The 16,035-nt window shown below is 36.6% G+C and overlaps 1 protein-coding gene across 2 annotated transcripts; it reads left to right on the top strand.

Annotated features, from left to right (window-relative positions):
* The first annotated feature begins 763 nt into the window (after nucleotides 1–763).
* Nucleotides 764–4,710, top strand: LOC110625963 (acyl-CoA-binding domain-containing protein 1). 2 transcript variants are annotated; one of them, XR_006350119.1, is made up of 6 exons: nucleotides 764–1,443; nucleotides 2,066–2,171; nucleotides 2,284–2,387; nucleotides 3,206–3,297; nucleotides 4,100–4,217; nucleotides 4,388–4,462. XR_006350119.1 is itself a non-coding variant. In XM_021771678.2 (6 exons), the coding sequence occupies exons 1-6, from the start codon at nucleotides 911–913 to the stop codon at nucleotides 4,547–4,549; spliced, it is 1,095 nt and encodes a 364-aa protein (XP_021627370.1). In that variant the 5' UTR covers nucleotides 767–910; the 3' UTR covers nucleotides 4,550–4,710. The 2 variants fall into 2 exon arrangements, 1 of the variants encoding a protein (XP_021627370.1); XM_021771678.2 differs by having other exon boundaries at nucleotides 767–1,443; nucleotides 4,120–4,217; nucleotides 4,388–4,710.
* Nucleotides 4,711–16,035: the final 11,325 nt, after the last annotated feature.

The following is a 16,035-nucleotide window of genomic DNA, read 5'->3' as shown; positions in this document are numbered from 1 at the left end:
AAGAGATAAAAAAAGGTTTATTGCAATTAAGATTCTTTGTAAGAGCCATCAATTCATTTAAATGTTCAACAGAAGTCGACATAAAAGCTAAGTGAAGGTTAGATAAGGTAATAAGAAGGATAAAAAAGAGACAGAATAGGTGCAGATGAGAAGAAAAGAGAAAAAGAAGGGAGGAAAGAAAATCGAACAAAAGGATTCCAAAACGGAACATAGGCGAGACTAATATAAGAGGAGACTAATCTAAGAGGAAGGGTCTGGAACCCAACTTACTGTATTACAAGTTTTTTTCAACTCCAATTAATACAAATAAAATTGCAAGATAAAAAAAATTGTATCCCAGTAAATTTTAATAGAATATAATATAATTTCTAACACAAAAAAAAATACTCGATTTTCAATTTTATGTTGCATATATATATAGTTTTTCAAATTTATTTTATAAATTATTAATTAAATATAAATTATATTTTTATAATTATGGTAAATTAAAAGATCTAAAAATTAGATGCCGTTATTAAAATTTAAAAATCTTTATATATTTCACGAAGTATCAAGCACAATCAAACCTTTTCTCTGAGGTCCAATCAATTTCCGACTGGGCTTCCAAGGCTAAACAGTTTGATTTTTCGAAAAATTGATAAGCATGTGCGGGTGCCCTAGGCCTGCTTTTCGTCTATGAAAACGAAAATACATTTTTCAAACACAATCAAATATTTTAATACATTTTTTAAAGTAAAAAAAAATTAATAAGTGAATTTCTCATTAATATTTGCGAGTGGCAGTGCCCTATGCCTGCTCTTCGTCTATGAAAACAAAAATACAGCTAGAGCTACCCCCTTTACAAGTTTTAGGGCTATCTTCTCAAAAAATCATTTTGTTCTAGGGTTTCTTCTTTTCTGTTCTCATAGCCATGGGAGATTGGCAGCAGCTCATCCAATCGATTTTCATAGGTTTACTCTTCTCTTACCTTCTGGCCAAGCTAATTTCAATAGTAGTTTCTTTCAAAGATGACAATCTTACCATCTCAAGGAGCGCCGAATCCAATCAATCCCTTCCACCTAGGCCCAAATCAGTCACTGACTTTGGTTTCTGTGGCCAAGATTTCACTGCCGCCGAATTTACCGCCGTCCACGACAGCGATTCAATGATGGCTGAGCAAGGCAGCGTGAGGAACGAGAGCATAACCGGTAGTGATATTGGTGATCCCGATATTGATGATGATGATGATGATGATGATGATTGGGAGGGAGTCGAGAGCACCGAACTGGACGAGATGTTTAGTGCTGCGACGGCATTTGTAGCGGCGGCTGCGGCGGATCGGCTTTCTCAGAAGGTGTCAACGGATGTGCAGTTGCAGCTTTACGGCTTGTACAAGATTGCCACGGAAGGACCTTGCAGTACTCCCCCTCCTTCCGCCATTAAAATGAGCGCTCGTGCCAAGTGGTATTTTACTTGCTTTCTCGAACGACGTTGGCTTGGCTTTTGCCAGGACGTCTTTTTAGTGGATTACTGTGATTATGAATGAAGTGTGAAAGTGAAATTGGTATATTGTTCTATTAAATTAATCATTGAGTAGTTTCTTAATTAGAATGTTATTTTAGGTGCGAATTCCTAATTTCACTGAAGTAAACGTCTGATTTTTTTTCCCTAAAGAAAATGTGCAGTTTTCATTAGTGTTTCCAAGAATCTCGTTTTGAGTAGTGTTGGAAATTTTGTTCCTTTTTTTTTTTCGGCTTCTATGATTGTATCATCCAGAAATCTTTTTTTTTCCATAACTGAGGGTCCTTACGAGAATTAGCGATGAATCAGGATACGGGTATGCTTTTGTTAACAGGGGGGGGGGGGGGGGGAGAGGAATTTCTTTTTCCCTCCCTTGTTATGAAATGTAACAATATGTAGTTTACAATTTTATATACTTCTATTTAAGTTAAAACTGTGCACAACCTGTTTTTGTCAAGGTGGGTACTCAATTTCCTGGACTTTTTTTTCCATGGGCGTATAATATCCTCTCTATAGAATTGGCTGGATTCTTATAATCATTATTTTTTGGGATGATTTATGCCAGGCAAGCATGGCAGAAACTCGGTGCTATGCCTCCAGAGGATGCAATGCAAAAGTACATTGATATTGTTACAGAATTATATCCTACTTGGGCTTCCGGTTCAGCCATGGTGAGGTTTAATCTTCGTGTTTCACTGTCTTTCCTTTTCTTTTGTACATTTTGTTACTTTCGGATGGATTGTGTTATTTTTTTTCTAATTTTCTAAACATATGGATGGTTAGAAAAGGAAAGGTGGAGATGGTGATGCACAAAGTAACGATTCCAAAGGACCTATGGGTCCAGTTTTCAGCACTCATGTTTTTGAAGAGGAATCTGGAAATGAATTGTAAGGTTATTTAACTTCTTTATGCATGGAAGCTCCTTCCTCATTTGTATGTCATTGCATTTTGTATAATTCTCTTATATAGTGCATTTTGAGCTTCGAGGGGTCTCATAGACCTTCATGTGATTCTATACATGCATGGAAACATACATTTGAAAGTACGTAAATATAATTGTTGATTTGGCTTTGTTCTTATGAGTTGTCTTTTCTCATGTCCTGTGCATGCACAAGCTGGTGTGCAATTCTTGTTGGCTAATCTGTGTAGCATGTCAATCAGGATTCACTGAGGCATCTATATGCTCGGAGATAATTAAACTCTCTTTGGTCATTATTCAGGACCTTCTATGCTTAATCATGATACCAGACCTTTTCTTTACTGGTTAAGTCATAATGATCAAAACTAGATTCCCACTTGGGCCACTTGGCATGCATTTGCCATGCAGTTGCTGTTAGCTGTAGTACTTCTTAACCCAACTTAGAAGAGAGAATGGCCAGGTAATTGTGGTGGATAATCCTCTGTGTCTACTAGCAAAGCAATTTCTTGTATCAACTGGAGGTCATTATAGCGTCATGTTTGTATCTAGGACCTAGGTGAAGGGCAGGAATGGAACATGGGGAAGATTATATATGCATGCATCATTTGAAAAAAAACAAGTTAAAACATCTGTGCAGTATTTCTACTACTTCTACATACGTCTTTCAGAACGTTAAACATAGAAGGTCTAAATTCATGTGTGTTTTAACTTTATTGTTATGACTCAGAAGCAACACATTCTTATGACCATCTGAAGGTTTCTTTGTCTGATGTTTTCTCGTATTAGGAAAATGGATGCCATTCATGCCTTTGCCAGGGAAGGAGATTTGAAGAATTTGCTCAGATGTATAGAAAATGGTGTTTCTACAAACTTGAAAGGTTTGTCGTGTAGATTTTTTTCCATTCATGTATTATATTAACAATGTTGTTGAATTTCAAATCTATTGACTTTTCATGCTGGAGTGGTCTTCTGAATACTTAGGTATGGCCTTTCATGATCTCATAAGTGTTATTGAGGGTGCTCACTCACAAGTCCAATGGGCCAAGATCAAGATGAACTTTCTGTTAAATTGCTTATAATCAATAGGTTGCCTGCAATCATGGGCATAATTACGAAGCTTGGAAAGATGATTGTGATTTTGTTTTTAATGTAATAAAACTGACGAATTACTACATTAATTTTTTTTTATGTATTTTCTACTAATTTTTTTTATATATAATGTCAAGTAACAATCTTTTGATCTTAGGTTTTTGTAGTTATCATGCTAATGAACTGATTTTGGAGATCCATGATGCTAGATAGTTATTATAGACTACAGCTTCTGATACTAAAGTTGGTTTGAGCATGTTTGCAAACTGCGCAAGTATAGCCTGTGTGAGAGCATCTAAATGCACATTCATCTCTATATTATAGTTTCTTGCCCTTTTTGTATGGAAACTTATTGTTGATATCTGTAACAAATTATTTAACTTCTATGAACCATCTGCTTCGCAAGCAGTAGGTTTTGTGTTGTTTATGCATTTGTAGAGGGTTATATGCACGGTGCAGATGCATATGTTCTCTCACTGCTTGCTGTTGTATGCGCTCTTGTTCCTTAAAAGCATGAATTTGATGATTTTTCTAGCATGTGTTCTGTTAAGCCTTTATTAATCCTGTGGGCTGTTATCACCTTCTGAATAGTTCATTAGCCATCATCACAGATAGCGAGGGTCGGACCCCATTGCATTGGGCTGTAGATCGTGGCCATCTTAATGTGGTGGGAGCTCTTGTTGAAAGGAATTCTGATGTAAACTCAAAGGTAAAAGATCAGATGTTATATTCTTTTTTGCAGGTTTCTCTCATTTGTGATATAGAATTAAAACTAACAAATTGAGATGATATTTGTTAGTTTTGGACTCGCCAAACTTTCTAATGTTGCTAGTTTTATTCTTTTGTTTTTTTTAAATTCTTTGTTTTCCCCATTGGAAGGATAATGAAGGCCAAACACCTTTACATTATGCTGCTGTCTGTGAGAGAGAAGCCATTGCAGAATTTCTTGTTAAGCAAAACGCGGACACCAATTTGGAAGACAATGATGGCAAGTCTGCTCGTGATCTTTGTGAAGTAGACTGGCCTTGCCTGCGGCACTAGCTACGCAGACATACTGATTTTATCTTGTGGTTTCTTTCATCTTAGTCTGACAAAATTTCCCATGGATGTATATAGTACATGGTTATTTATGCTCCCTCCTTTACTCTCCTTTTGTACCTTAAATTTTCATCTTAATGACAAACTACCATTGGGATAATTCACCACCAGTCTCTCAATTGTTCATATCTCTTTACTCTCGCCCGTTGATGTGAAAAGAAAATGATTGATTTGTGGGCTAGTAGGCACATATACTTACCCTAAGATCTTTCTTTGTCTTCAACTCCATTAGATTGTTGTTCAAACCAATACGTTCCTACATGATATTTCGGGGATGGGATTTTTTTATTGGTAAGTATTTGGGGAATAGAGTTGTGAATAGAGCCCTGGTCAGTGGTTATCTGGGAATAGACCTTGCTGAAGTGGTTTAGAATTGAGTTCGTATTTAAAAAGGCTAGGTATCTCTCTAATGGGTTTGTGTATTCAACAGAGGGTTGTGGTCCAATTGATGTTAGGCCATAATTTCTACCCACAACTTTGAGATCCATAGCTATGGCCTTGAAGGCTTTGTAAGCATTATATTCAAGAAGTGCAACTCTTTTGTGAAGTATAACAAATAGTCTATTTCTGCACAGTGAGATTAAATCTCATCTTAAACGATCTTAAGCATGCCCTCTCCTACATCAACTTGGATAATTAATTAATTTTGACTTTATCTAACTAATATATCTAAAAATGGTTTTTATCACCAGCTCTAACAGTAATGCTAAGAGGATGTGAGATAAGGAAAATGGTTATTTAAGAATTAAGTCTTAATGAGATGATCAATAAGATTGTGACAATAGTAGTGAGAGTTATGAAGACTTCCATTAAGAACTTTATATCACATCTTATCTATCCCAACAATTCCACCATGCAGCTAGAAGTGATGTGAGCCTTCGGCTTTTTCAAGAACAAAACAACAAAGGGCAGATAATTTTGAAATGGGCACTAATTCATGACTTCTTTTTCTTTTTCAAGTCGTTAGCTAGTACTCCTCAAACAAAGGAAGATCTCTACTTTAGTGATTACATTTGATTCTTTTTTCTTTCTTTCTTTCAGTCCATGTCAAAGTTGTTCAAAGACATGATGAGCAATGAAGCATTTGTGTGATTCTTTTAATAGAAAAAGAAATTACTCTCTTGTTTAGATTTAAATGAAAAATTAGAAACACAATAAAAGGTGGAGAAAGGATGTAAATTTCAGTGTTTCTTACTAAAGTAGAGCAATAGTATACAACTCTCTGAAATAGTATGAGTTGTCTAGTACCATGACTATAATTTAATCTCTTAAGAAAATTGTTTCGGCCAGACAAATAATTCATCCATGTGATTTTGTCATATGATTCAATTACATGGTGTGAGTAAAATTTTTTCAATATTTTTATAAATCAACACCTTCAATTAAAAAATAGCATCAAATATATAATAAGAAATATTTTTTATTCATTTAATTTCAACTCAAATTTAATTCAATAACTTATAATCTTATAAATGAGCTTAATATTGTTTGAAAATTCATATTCTTTGTTTGGAATTAAAATTTTTTTAATAATTTAATTTAATTGATTTTTTTTTCATAAAAATTCTTTTGTTTGGAAAGCAAAATTCAATTATTTTTTAACTTTATAATTTTAATTTTAAAAAATATAAATCTTGTAATATTGTATAAGAATTCATTTAAAATTTTTCTTATTGGATAATCTTACAAATGAGTCTGATATATTTAGTTAAAGCTATTTGTGAAAATAATGCTTTCATTATGTAATGGGATTTGCCATCTCATATGATTTGAATCTTTATGAAAAACCAACCATTGTTGTTTCTAACACTAAACTTTTAATGAATCAGAAATATAAACTTTTTTTTTAAATAAAAGTGTAATTTCATTCAAATTTGGAAATCAAACATCAAAATAATAAATAATCAATTATGGAGGATTGCCCAACCACTCCACACTGTCTGAAATAATAGAGGCAACTATAGTTATAAGATGTGCCACACTATTGGCAGACCTAAGAACAAAACTCACAGACACTGAATTCATCTTTGCTATTAGAGATTTACAATCATCAACAAAGGATCCAAAACTAGAAAAATCAGAATTTGAAGAAGAAAGCAAAGCCTTCGGTACCATAAGAGCATCTGATTCCAACACTATTTGATTATAGCCCAACCTTTTAATCCAACTCAAAACTTCTCTAATGGCAATTAGCTCAGCTGTTTTAGGAGAGAAGTAACCAAGGATTCAAAATTGACAAGCTCCAACAAAAGAACCATAATATGAGTGAAGCACTCCACCAACTCCAATGAAACCGTCGGGGAAGACTGCTGCATCTACATTAGCTTTATAGAATCCTTGAGGTGGTGGAACCTGGAAATGTAACGGCAGAGGAGCTGGCGCAACAGTAGAAAAACTGTCATCAACATATCGCGCATTACACCAATCGTCGAGAATTGTCCTGACCCGATACACCACAGCAGCAAGGCTCGATCACTTCGAAGACCAGACAACATGATTTTGTGTCTGCCAAAGAGCTCAGCAGATCATTACCACCATAGCTTGGTTTTCCTTCCTTACCAACTGTAAAACCAACCACAACCATGCTAGAAATGATGCCAACTGAGAGAAAAGCTATCCAATCGAAGAAGCAAGCCATACTCTCTTGGCAAAAGGGCATGTAACTAGCACATGAAGCACATATTCAGTAACAGAATTATATAAAGGACATGAATTATGCATAGGAACATGACTCTGTTGAAGCAGCTACAAAACTGGTATAGCATTGTTAGCTGTCCTCCACACCAAGTCGGGACACTTAGGAGGAGCCTTGACGTTCCATAATTTCCGCCACATAGCACTAATATGACCTCCTACAACTCCATCACCAACATTAGTTAGGAATTTATAAACTAATTTAACTGAATATTGGCCCTTTAGCTCCAACTTCTAAATCAATCTGTCACTACCAGCATATCGAGGGAGGGGTATAGACAGTATGACCTGTTGCTCTTCAATACTAAAAACTTAACGTAACAATGGCAAATTCCAAAATCCATTAATTATCAAATCATGAACAAAGTTTACCTGTGAGTTAACAGGCTACGATGTTTGCACCCAGGAGTAAGGCAAATTTGGGATCCAAGGCAGGAATTTGTTGTCCATTGCCAACTTTCCAACACATACCAGCCTTAATAACAGATTATGCTTCCCAAATGCTTCGCCAAAAATAGCTCGGATTGGAACCCAGACGAGTCGTAATAAAATTAGTATCAAGAAAATAACGAGCCTTAATTAACCTTGCCACCAAAGAAGAAGGATTAGTCACAATATTCCAAGCTTACTTTCCAACCATAGCTAAATTGAATTTCCTTAATTTCTTGAAGCCCATTCCTCCAACAAATTTTGGTTTACTCATCTTATCCCAACTCAGCTAATGGATTCCCCTTTCATGGTTAATACATTTACCCTACCAAAAACATATTCATCATCTATTGGAGCTCGTGACAAAGAGTCTTAGGGATTAAGAACATACTTATCACATAATTAGGAAGTGCTTGAAGCACTGTTTTTAGTATGATTTCTTTACCTGCGCGGGATAAGCAACAACGTTTCCAGGAGTTAAGTTTCTGCCAAACCTTATTCTTTAAAAAATCAAATACTTCCATTTTGTTTATACCCACTACTGATGGAAGACCCAAAATTGCCCAAATTTGGATGCTCTTCCACGCCTAACACAGAGCACACAACAGACCAATCATTCTGTCTCGTGTTCTTAAAGAAGCATATGGCAGATTTAGTGAAATTTATGAGCTACTCGGATGCCTGCGCATAAGTAGAAACCACCTCCTTCACAACCTGAGCTTCGGCAGCAGTACTATGGAAGAAAATCAAGCTATCATCGGCGAAGAAGAGATGGATTATCTCAGGGCATCTCTTAGTCATCCGACAACCATGTAAAGCCGAGATAGCCACCTTGTGCGAGATAAGCTGTGAAAGTCTCTCAGCATACAAGATAAATATATATAGGGACAAGGAATCTCCTTGTCGCAATCCTCGTGTAGGCATAATTGGACCCATTTCCTTCCCATCATGAACAATGTGATAGTAATACAGTGCATGATCACACTCGTCCACTATGTTGAGAAACCCATTTTATCCAAGACATCCGAAACATAATTCCACTCCATATGATCATATGCCTTGCTAATGTCCATCTTTAAGGCACCATAACTCTCACGACCATAGTGATTGCCTTTCAAAAAAATGCATAAGCTCGAAGGCAATTATATTATTATCATGGATGCTTCTCCCTACAACAAATGCCGACTATGATGGAGAAATAATCCGAGGCAGCAGGCTTTTAAGTTGATTTGCAACCATCTTGGACATTATTTTATAAAAAATATTGCATAAAGCTATCGGCCGCAAAACCCCTGTCGTCTCAGGAATTGTATTCTTTGGGATCAAAACGAATGTTGTTTCATTTAACTCTATTGGAAATGTACCTGCAACCAACATCGAAATACAAGCAGATGAAACATCGGGCCCAATAATATCCCTATGGTATTGGAAAAAACCTGGGTTGAACCCATCGAGACCAGGTGCCTTATCCGCCTTCATACTAAACGCTGCTGCACGGGTTTCCTCAGGTGAATAAGGAGCAGTAAGAAAAGCATTATCTTCCTCAGTAATACAGTGAGAGAGATATGATCAATAATAGGTTGTGTACCACCCAAATTAGCCTGGAAGATATCCTGAAAATAATCAACAATAAGAGTGTCAAGAGCTGGCCCCCTTTTACACCAAACCCCGTTACTATCTTGGAGCCAATGAATCAGATTCTTCTTTTTTCTGTTTGTAGCCATTGCATGAAAGAATCTAGTGTTAGAATCTCCTTATTTCAACCAAAAGACTTTGGCACGTTTCTTCCATTGTATTTTTTTATCCCTCAACAAGTCATCATATCTCTTTTTAGCCTTCTCAAACTTGCGAACATCAGCCAACACACGAGAACCCCGCAAGTTCTGCATATCCAATTTACATTGTACCATCTTCTGCTTATGTAGATTTCGAATATCCAGCCTCCATCTATACAACGATTCTCCGCACTAAAGTAATTTATTAAACACATCCATAGAAGCACTCGAATTCAAAACACTAGAGATCAACTCACGGCACTACGGCTCTCTTCTTCAATTGTTCTCAAATTTAAATCTCCTAGCAAACTAGGTCGGAACAAAGAGACGTATCTCCAACAGTACTGGAAGATGATCAGATGAAGAAGTTTCCAACGAAGCAGCTCTAGCATGGGAAATAAAGAATTAAATAATGGAGAGGCGAGAACTCTGTCTAGTTTTTCTTCAACCCACTGATCTGAGCCCCTACCAATTTTCCAAGTGAATCTATATCCGCCCATAGAAAAATCATAGAGTCCCGCTGCCGTTATAGCATCTACCTCCTTTCTTTCATGATTAGCTAGAATGTCATTGAAGTCCCCCATACAGACCCAGGGACGTATACTCATAGTTGCCAAATTTTGTAGTAAAGCCCATGACTCCCGATGATAATTACGGTTAGGATGTCTATAAAAGCCAGTGAGTCGCCAACTACCCACCGAATCTAAGTCAACTTTAACATCAGTATATCTAACCAACTGAAATAAAACATGTACAGAGTCAATAGCACGCCAAAGTAAAGACAGACCACCGCTATGACTCACACAGTCCACAAAAACAAAATCATCATAACCCAATAAGTTTTTTATTTCTTCAATCTTATTACTGTTGGGAATTCTATAGATTATTGCAACCCAAAGGTGCAGCGAAAAAATAAAATTTCTCTGCTTTCCTTTTCCCAGAATCCAAGTGCTTCGTTTATTTCATAAGAAGGATATGAGACTAACCTGTTAATCTCGTCAATAAGATACAATGCCGAACTGATAGTGCTGCTTTTTCAAACGAATACCCTCTATAGTATCCACACGAACGTCTTCTATCCTTCTAGAGTGCTAGCTCTCTCAAAGATGGATAGATTATGTGCTCCACAATCTGCAATAGTTAGACTGAATTTTTCTCAAAAATTAACATCATTCTTCCACAATTCATATAAGGAGTATTTATATGTTTCAGTCTCTTGTTTTTCCTACATCTATCACAATCTCACAGATACTCAAATATCTTATGTGATAGAGTCCTTTATTTGTAACAGTTACAGATAGGCTGCAGATCTTTTAAATATTATTATCTAATAATAATAAATAATTAATAATAATAAAACTTTATTATTATTAATTAATATTAATTAATAATAATAACACTTTATTATTATTAATTATATTAATGGGCTTTTAGCCCATTAATATGTCATAGCACATCAACAACGTTCTTTTGTGTGTGACCCAATAGGCTCACATTAATTGGCAATAGGCCAAGTCCCACAAGACCCATAAGTCATAAGTGGCCTCTAGCAAGACATTTAACTACCCAACTAATATGAGGATCAATAGTCCGATAAAGCCTAATAAATAGAACATGCATTAATCCCTTTGTTACACGATATCTAGTTTGAACATAAGTCATAGTCAATGTCAAACTTATAATGTTCAAACTTATGATTTCTCGATCTCTAAGTAGACTGATAAATTCAAATGATATTGATCACACTATCAATTCATTTGAGCACGGCCATGCATTTCTCAATCTCACTTATCGAGGGGCCCAGAAGATATCTCTCTCAGAGAGAGGGACAAATCCTATCTTGATTGTTCATTATCCTCTACATAATTTCTACTATGCTCAATCATAACCTTTATGATTGTCCGATTAAAGACTGTAATACCCGGCTAGACTCTGGCATCGGAATTCCTACCGTCCGGTGGAATCTCGGATGTCGAAAACCTCTAGAAGGGTAAAATGATGTTTTTATAAAATGTTTTAATGTATTTCATGGGTTTAAACAAGAAAGAAATTAAGTTTTGAATGAAATTAGTCTTGAGAAGAAGACTCAGGTTCGGCCGCCGAACATGCATGCACTTCGGGAGTGCTTTAGGCCCCCGAGGCATAAGTGAGGGAAGTCCAGGTTCGGCCGCCGAACCTTATGTTCGGCCGCCGAACATGGCATGCATGCGGAGGCACGTTAGGCCCCCGAAAGTGGCCTAGCCAGCCACCTATAAAAGGGTCTCCTTGTCCGAATGGGCGAGCTTTTCTCCCCATTTTCAGCCAAGGTGAGTTCTCCGCCGTCCCTCGCCGATTTTGAGTCCTTTTCTTCAAATCTTTCATGATTTTCATGAGTTTTTACTTTGTTTTGAAGATTTTTAAGCAAAGAGCAAGTTTTGAGGCTTGGAAGACTTAGGAGCTCTTTTCCCTTGGTTTCCAAGTTTAGGTCGTCTCTCTCTTTATTTTCAAGAGGTAAGAGCCGATCTTGAGCTCATTGTATGTTTTAAACAAGTTTTAAGTTGATCTATGGGGTAGAAATGCATGTTTAGGTTAGTTGAACTTTGTTAGGTTTTATGTGATTATATGGACAATGTGTGTTGGATATGCATGTTTGATGTGTTTGAGTTGGGGTTTAGGATAGTTTGAGACCCCTATGTGTTGATGCAAGTGTCTATGCATGATTTGAGAGAGTTGGATGCTTGTTTGGAGGGTTTGGGAGGAAAGTGTGCATTGAAAATCTGTGTTTTTGCCCTTTTGGGAGAAACCAGGTTCGGCAGCCGAAGGGACTTTCGGCCGCGAACCTGTCTGTGAGGCAAGCCTTTCGGCTGCCGAAGCCTGCTCCCGAAAATAGACTTTCGTCTCTGGAGGGCACTTTCGGCCACCGAAGGTGCCGCCGAACCTGCATGACTTTCGGCTCTGGAGGGACTTTCGGCCGCCGAACCTGCCGCCGAAAGTGCCCTGTTCAGCCTTCCTTTGCATATTTTCTATGATTGTTTTAAGGTGTTTTAGGGGGTTTTTGGGGAGTATTTTAGAGTCATGTTTATGTATGTTAGGTCCCTCATTTGAGTCCACCTGTGTAGGTTCGAACCCGAGGAACCGAGGACCCCAGCAGTGAGATAGCTGCTTCCGAGTCTTGTCAGAGCTAGCCAGAGGTGAGTGGAACTAAACTTAATGTTTTAAATTGAGAAATTAAATGAAAGTTTTAGCATGATTCACGCATCATGAATGTCATGAGATATATTAGGGTGTTTGCACTAGAATTCACGAATATGTTGCATTGCATAATATGTTGTTGATGTGGATGAATGTTGAATGATCCATTAGCCCTCATATGTTATGACATGATGATATGATATGGAAGTCCAGGCGTGCCTATACTACGCCCCTGGCACTATGTAAGAGAAAGACCGGGTGTGGCATGCACTACGCCTCCGGCACAATTGGTTATGTATGATATGTTATGTATAAGAGAAAGACCAGGTGTGGCCTGCACTACGCCCAGGTTTATAGCTCACCCCTCTCCCTTAACCCCCAGGTTTGCAGGTACAAGGTAGACCAGGAGGTCAGCAAGAGTAATAAAGTTATGGTCATGTAATAGCTAGTGTGGACATGATAAATGTTGATATGTAATGTTTAGTACAGTAATGTAATGATGATATTGAGGATAGAATTTGTGCTTGACCCTAGTATGTTGTTAATCCCGTTGAGTACATGATTTTAATAATGCTTATGTAGCCAAACTCAATACATGTCATGTCACCCCATTGGAGCATTGATGAGACTCCAAGGAGGGGTTAATGTTTACGACTATGTTTATGTATAGTGTATTTACAGGTTGAGTTTGGTGAATGAATGAATGTAAGGAAAAGTTCGAAATTGTTATGTATGTGTTGATCATGTATGGGATTAAACAGGTTTACAGGATGAATGTTAGGCTTGCTACGAGTCCCGGCGGCCTTATGTCGACCTAGATCCTAGCGCCGGTAGCGGTCCGGATTTTCGAGTCGTTACAAAGACAATGTTTAGTTATGTCAAAACATAATAGTCCTCATGTTGGAAACTATGACAATCTCAAGTTAAAGGATTAAGACATAACTACTTTGAGATTCACTTATGACAATAACCCATGTAGTGATCTCAGTGCGGGTCCATCCAATACTTTGTTCTCTTACAAGTATCTATGATTATTGAACTATATCAACATACACATAATCATCTCATGATTATCAATCAATAATCATACTAGCTATATTTTATTATTATCAACATAATAATAAGTAATCAGGGATGATAATCATTATTATGTAACATGCAAACAAATAATAATGATAAAAATCTCTTTTATTAATAACCAAATGACATACAAAAAGGTCCAAGATAATAGCTTAGGGCAAATACACTAACAATTACGATAACAAAGAGTTTTAATTAAAAATAAAAAATAAAACTTGGCTTCTTTTCCCTAAAAATTTCTTTTAGGAAATCAACTGCCCGTGGGTTGTCAAGCCCACAACAGTTTCAGCCAAGACAACTCATTTCTCCCGGCGGGCCTGGACCCAGAACCCGCCAATAACATGTTTTTTGGTGCAGCTCTTGAAACTGTAGAATCAGGCCCTACATTGTTACCACCATCTTGGGCCCTCTCATCATTTAATGCCTCCCCCATACGACGCCGTTTTAGGTCCGCAATAGTAAGCCCAGTAGGAGATTGCATGGTTTGCATGGGAATTAACAGCATGTTGAGGCAAAATAGGAGACTTAGCTAAATCAACTCCCATATCCACTCCCTTATCTTTTTGAAATTTTGAATTTAAATTAGGCCCTTGACTAGCGGTAGAATCTTGATAAGTTTCCATAGTTGAACCACTATTGCCTTCTGATCAGAAAGGCCTCTCCAGTGTTCTTCTCAAGTTGATGCCTTACGGCAGAGGTTTCTGAACATCCAATTTAACACGGATTCGGACAAATGAGTTGAACTCCTTAGTAAAATTGGGCTCATCTAAAGCAATAAACTGACCAACCTGATTGCCGATATCTTTGGCTACCCTTTAGAACGAAAATCAGTCTGTAAATCAAAAATCTTGAGCTAGATATAAATGTAATTAAAAGGGACCTCTGTAGGAGTAGAAAAACCTGACATACGCTCCATAATTAGAATCTAATTATCAAAGGTGCAAGGGCACATTTTCATGTCACAGTGAAGGTCTACCTCATGAAAAAATTGAAACACATAAAGACCACCACCCAACTCCCTAACATTCATCCCTTCACGAGGTTGCCATAGCTCTGCTAATGAAAAAGACATAGTATTGTAGTTGATAACCCTCTCTGAAAGGAATTTGCCCACCAAATATAGCTCAAGATTGTCTCATTTCCCAACTCCTCCGGTTGATATTCAAGACCCACCTGACTATCGCCGTCCACCGACAGACCAACTATCTCCACTGATAAATCATCACGATCCTCTATGACCTCACATTCTATAATACTGAAACAAAAAGAATGAAAGAGAAAAAGGCTAAAATGGTGATGAAGAGAAAGAGAAAGAAGCTAAAATGGAGGTGAAGAGAAGAGAACAAAATAAAAAATTCCTCCTTGAGGAGATAAATCCTAACTCCTCAACGAGAGACGACTAATACTCTAATTAAGCTAAAAATATATATATAATTTTTAATTCATGAAAACAGAGAAGCAAATAAATGGAAGATAGCAACAATAGCTTCTATGGCTCAAATATTCTAAGTATCTAGATTTATTTTACAAGTAATTAATTATTGGGTTGATATTGTAATTAAATTTTATTTATTATTATTAGATTGATTATCTTGTAATTTATTTTTATAGTTTTTATTGTAAATTTTATTGGTCCTGCAGTTTTGGAATACAATTTTTTTGCTGAAAAAAAATTATATAATTTTATATGTTAAAAGTTTTTTTAAATGATTTTAACTATTAAAGATAAATAATATGAATGTCTATTTAAAATATGAAATAAAAAAATTAAGTATGATATTTCTTTTATGTCAGAATATTTTAAATATAGGAAAAGAAATTTCATGAGAACCGAATATGCTCAAATCAAAACCGACAATATCGGCCGGATCAAACCGGACGGCGGCCACCGCGATTTTGTTAGAAGCACAGGTTGGCGATTCTTAACCAACTATACCCAACTCACTGCACCGTACAAAATGAAAATCATCCGAGATGGGCTTGCCTTAATCAAAATTTATTCCGCCGTTAGATCATTTCCTTTCTATAACCGGGACCCACACTTCCAACTAAAACTTCCCCTTCTCTCTAAGTTGTAGTTGTTCTGTACCAACATTGTCAATAATTATGTGATCTGCAATCCCAACCGTTAAACACTTTGACGTTTTATATAACCATGTAACTTTGACTTAAAAAGCAAAATATTTGGCCAATTATAGAGATTAAACGGTGGATTGCACTGATTAATTTATGGAACTTGAGGTAGTTAATAATTACCCAAATTAATAATAACAAATAATA

The sequence above is a fragment of the Manihot esculenta genome, chromosome 1, assembly GCF_001659605.2.
Source record: "Manihot esculenta cultivar AM560-2 chromosome 1, M.esculenta_v8, whole genome shotgun sequence".
NCBI classification, from domain to species: domain Eukaryota; kingdom Viridiplantae; phylum Streptophyta; class Magnoliopsida; order Malpighiales; family Euphorbiaceae; genus Manihot; species Manihot esculenta.
The sequence above is the reverse complement of the archived record's forward strand: the minus strand, read 5'-3'. Positions and strand labels throughout refer to the sequence as shown.

Coding starts and splice junctions, on each gene's coding strand:
- LOC110625963 (XM_021771678.2), top strand. CDS start 911: ATGGGAGATTGGCAGCAGCTCATCCAATCGATTTTCATAGGTTTACTC. Junction 1,444..2,065: donor ATGAGCGCTCGTGCCAAGTG/GTATTTTACTTG, acceptor GATTTATGCCAG/GCAAGCATGGCAGAAACTCG. Junction 4,218..4,387: donor ATTCTGATGTAAACTCAAAG/GTAAAAGATCAG, acceptor CCCCATTGGAAG/GATAATGAAGGCCAAACACC.